This window comes from Ctenocephalides felis, unplaced genomic scaffold (assembly GCF_003426905.1).
Source record: "Ctenocephalides felis isolate EL2017-DRISC unplaced genomic scaffold, ASM342690v1 CF-g0.4_SCAFFOLD_01170, whole genome shotgun sequence".
NCBI lineage: Eukaryota > Metazoa > Arthropoda > Insecta > Siphonaptera > Pulicidae > Ctenocephalides > Ctenocephalides felis.
In genome coordinates, this window is record NW_020537324.1 from 81,511,524 (window position 1) to 81,516,152 (window position 4,629).

Sequence of the window (4,629 nt, forward strand, 5' to 3'; positions counted from 1 at the left end):
TGTGAATACTTAATTTAAAATTTAAAGCCATAATATTTTTATAAAAATAAATGAAACAAATGTGTTTTGAATATTTTGCAAATTTCTTTTATTAATTGTTAGACTTGTAGAAATGTTTAATCTAATATAATACATAAGAATAATTTATTTGATAAAAATAAAGTAAATGTTATTTTAATATAAAATTGTAGAAAAAATAATGTATAGAAATATGATAATATAATTAAAATGTAAATGATAAAAATAAATGAGTGGATTACATAACAAAATATTAGAAATGTTAAAAATTAGCAAGTTTTATGAAATGGTTACGGAAAAAATTCCAAAATTTGTTTCTTCGTCTGAAAAGAAATTTATAAAATCACTTTTTTTTATAAAATCTTTCTTAGTGAAAAAGTGTTAGTGTATAATCAATCATACAGGTTTCCGTAAGCTTTTCTTAAAACTTCTACTTTTTTAACATTTCTAATATTTTGTTATATAATCCACTCATTTATTTTTATCATTTTTATTTTGATTATATTGTCATATTTGCTTTTGTTTTTTTTGAATTAAAAACTTCATGTCAAAAACCGTTAAAACGATTTTTGCAATTTATTGCTAATTTGTATAACATATAAACCGAAATATCGGATCGATAAGATGGCGGAAGATGTAGAAGATCCAAAATGTTGCAGTATATGTAATATTGATGTTAATGGAAAAAACATTATTGGATGTGAAGGTGAATGCAAAGGTTGGTTCCACAAAAAGTGTGCGAAAGTTACTAATGAACAATATAAAGTTATCAGCACAAGTAACAATATAAAATGGTTTTGTGACATATGCTCAAAAAAAAATGAGGTAAGATATTCACATGAAAGTAATTTGAAAGAAATAGTAAATGAGCTTAAAACTTTAAAGAATGATATTAAAATAATTAAAGATGCAAGATCTAGTTATGCTACATATGTAAAAATAATGCCACAGAAAATTAATAATAAAAATTTATAAAATAAAGACATAATAAACCCAAATATGCCGCCAATAATTGTAAAACCAAAGAATAAACAGAACAGCTATGAAACTAGAAACTATATTGAGAAAAACATAAATCCAAAAAACGTAAAAGCAAAAGTAAGATCAATTAACAACATTAGTAGCGGGGGGTTAATAATTAAGGCCTCAACAATTGAGGAAACAAAAACATTAGCAGAACATATGATACAAAAAATTGGAAGCGAATACGAAATATATATAAAGAAACAAAGAAATCCGCGACTTGTTATAACAAATGCTCCAAGGCAATATATGGACGGCACAGAATTGATAAATGAAATGATAGAATATAATTACAATATAAATAACACAGATCAAATTAAACTAATATACCAAAGGAAATCACGAAAAACAGAAAATTGGATTACATATATCGAAACATCGGGCAAAACATACGAAAAATTGTTAGAAAATAATGTAAATCTAGGATGGAGGACAGCTCATATAATAGAAGATTTAAACATAAAAAGATGTTATAACTGTCAGGCATATGGACACAGGGCAGTAGAATGCAAAAACAAGACGTTCTGTGCAAACTGTGCGGATGAGCATAACACAAGAGATTGTAAGAGCAAATCTAAGAAATGCATAAACTGCACAAATGCCAATGTAAAATACAAATCAAATTTTAATACGGTGCATAATGCAAATGAAACGGAATGTTCATGTTATCAACACAGAGCCAAAATGGTAAGAATGTCGACGAATTACAATGGACAAATTCAAGAAAATGAATAAATATAATAGCAATAACAAGAAAATAGAGATTAAGTATTTCATATAAGAAGCTTAAGAAATAAAATAGATGACTTAGAAATAATTATGCATAAAAATGAAAATTGCAAAATTTTAATATTAACAGAAACTTGGATATACCAAGAAGAAGAAGGATACTTTAATTTAAAAAATTTTAGAGGTTTTTACAACTGCAGAGAAAAGAAAAGAGGAGGAGGAATAGCGATATTTGTAAGAAATGAACTAAACTGTACTGTCATAGAAAATAATAATAAAAATAATATAAATCTCCTGGAAATAGAAGTAACAAATATGAACCCTGTTATAAAGTTTATTGTTATTTACAACCCTCCGAATAATAAAACAAGATCTGATAAATTTAATAAAAAAAAAATGAAAGAAAACGGTAAAAATACAATAATAATAGGTGATATGAATTTAGATATAATTCCAAACAATAATATATCAAATTGTTACAAAGATATTATAGAATCATCAGGATACAAAATAATAAATAATATAGATAGCCAATACGCCACAAGGAAGACTCAAAACACTAAATCAATAATTGACCATGTTATATCAAATTATAAAAGAAGATTAATATAGAAATAGAAGACACAGAAATATCTGATCACAAAATGATAACAGTATTTATACAAAATACGCCGAGAATCAAACCAAAAATGCATAAATAATTAGATATAGCATAGATTTAGAAGGATTAGAAAAGACAATAACTTGTAAGTTAGACTCTAAAATAGTGGACCAATTAGAGGATTTAATAAAAATATACAAGATGCAGCAAAAGAAAATAAAATCAAAGAAACAATAAGAGCCAGAGAAGATACCTGGATAACAGAAGAAATTATTAACTTAATGAAATACAGAAACAAATTCTACAATAATTTAAAGAAATGCAATATAAATGAAGTAAGCAAACATAATGCCATAAAAATGAAATATAATAATATAAAAAGATATAAAAATATGATCTACAAAGCAAAAAGACAATACTATTCAGAAGAAACAAAAAAATGTGAAGTGACTCTCGAAAAATATGGGAACTAATAAATAAAACATTAGGAGGAGGAAAAAATAAAAACGAATATAAAGAAAATATTGAAAAATACAGCATAAAGATAAAATATATTTCTTACAGAAAAGGAAGACATTGCGGAGTATCTCAACAAACATTTTGCTGAAATAGGTATGAAACTACAAAGAAAATGGATCATTGCAACTATAAACCATCAATACACAGACCTAAAAACAAAATCCAAATTTTTGAATTAACAGATGAGAAAGAAATAAAAAAAATTGTTGAAAATCTGAAAAATAACGCTGCACCTGGCGAAGACAAGATAACAGCAAGAATCACTAAAAAATAATAAATATAATAGCTCCACTACTTGCTGTTTTAATGAATAGATACATAGAATGTGGTGTATTTCCATCGTGTCTTAAAATGGCTACAATAAAACCAATTTTCAAAACAGGAAACAAAACAGATCCAAATACTACAGACCTATAACAATAACAAACACATTCTCCAAGATATATGAAAAAGTAATAAAAAAAAGATTACTTGATTTTCTCATTCAAAAAATTGACAAAAATCAATATGGTTTCCTCCCTTCATCAAATACACAAGGTGCCCTAATAGATTTGACTAATACCATCAGTCAGCACCTTGAGGAAAATATGCACACAGTTGCAATTTTTATTGATTTACAAAAAGCTTTCGATACAGTAGATCATGGCATATTACTTAATAAACTAATAGATTTGGGTGTAGAGGGTTTGTCTTACAGCATTATCAAAGATTTCCTCATGAAAAGAGTGGTAAGGACGAAGGTGGGAATTTCACAAGTGGAGGATGTAACATAACCTGTGGAGTTCCACAAGGTTCTGTATTAGGACCTTTATTGTATCTATTATACACCAATAACCTTAAAGACGCAAAATTAAAGGGAAGATACATATTATATGCAGACGATACAGCGATAGTATATGCGGATAAGGATAAAAAAGACTCGAAGATATTATAAACACGGACATGAAAATATACACCGAGTGGCTAACTGAAAATAAACTAACAATTAACATAGATAAAACAAAATACATATATTTCAAACATAGAAAAAATACTGAGAACACTAAACTAAAAATTGAAGTAAATAATAGAGCAATAGAGGAAGTGGAAAGCATAAAATACTTAGGACTGATAATAAATGAAAAACTGACATGGACAGACCACATAAACAAAATAAAAAGAAAGATAGGAACATTAACAGGGGCATTGAAAAGGATCCACTCTTTCGGCAAAAAAAAAATAAAATACTAATTCTTAAAACGCAAATAATACCTATAATTTTATATGGCATAACAACATGGAGCCAAACAACTAAAGCAAACCTAAATGACATACAGAGAATAATGATAAAGCCATAAAAATAGCATATAATTTACCACATCTAACACCCACCAAATACTTGCAGAGAGAAACAAATAATCATTCACTAAATAACATAATTAAAATAGAGAAATGCAAACTAATACACAAAATGAAATTTAACCGAATTAAAACAAGTGCAACAATAGACACAAATCAAGATATACATGAACACTACACGAGACCACAACAATTTTCACATTGAACGCAATAGAAAAAAGAATTTGAGAGAAAATGTCATATGGAGTGCTACCAAAATATATAACGAATTGCCAGACTATATTAAGATGACCAATGATAATGATAATTTTAAAAGAAAAATAAAGAAGTACTATATGGAAATTGAAGAAAAAGAAGACTGAAGAGTTATTATATATAGATATTATATTAATGAAATAGAT

General features: G+C 26.6%; 1 protein-coding gene across 1 annotated transcript in view; it reads right to left on the reverse strand.

Annotated features, from left to right (window-relative positions):
* Positions 1–3,604: 3,604 nt before the first annotated feature.
* The window catches only part of LOC113367769 (fatty acyl-CoA reductase 1-like), an 18,350-nt gene continuing 17,325 nt past the window's right edge, over positions 3,605–4,629 (reverse strand). The window contains exon 13 of the mRNA XM_026609348.1: positions 3,605–3,725. Within this exon, the coding sequence (XP_026465133.1) occupies positions 3,605–3,725 (121 nt within the window). The remainder of the gene's footprint in view (positions 3,726–4,629) is intronic.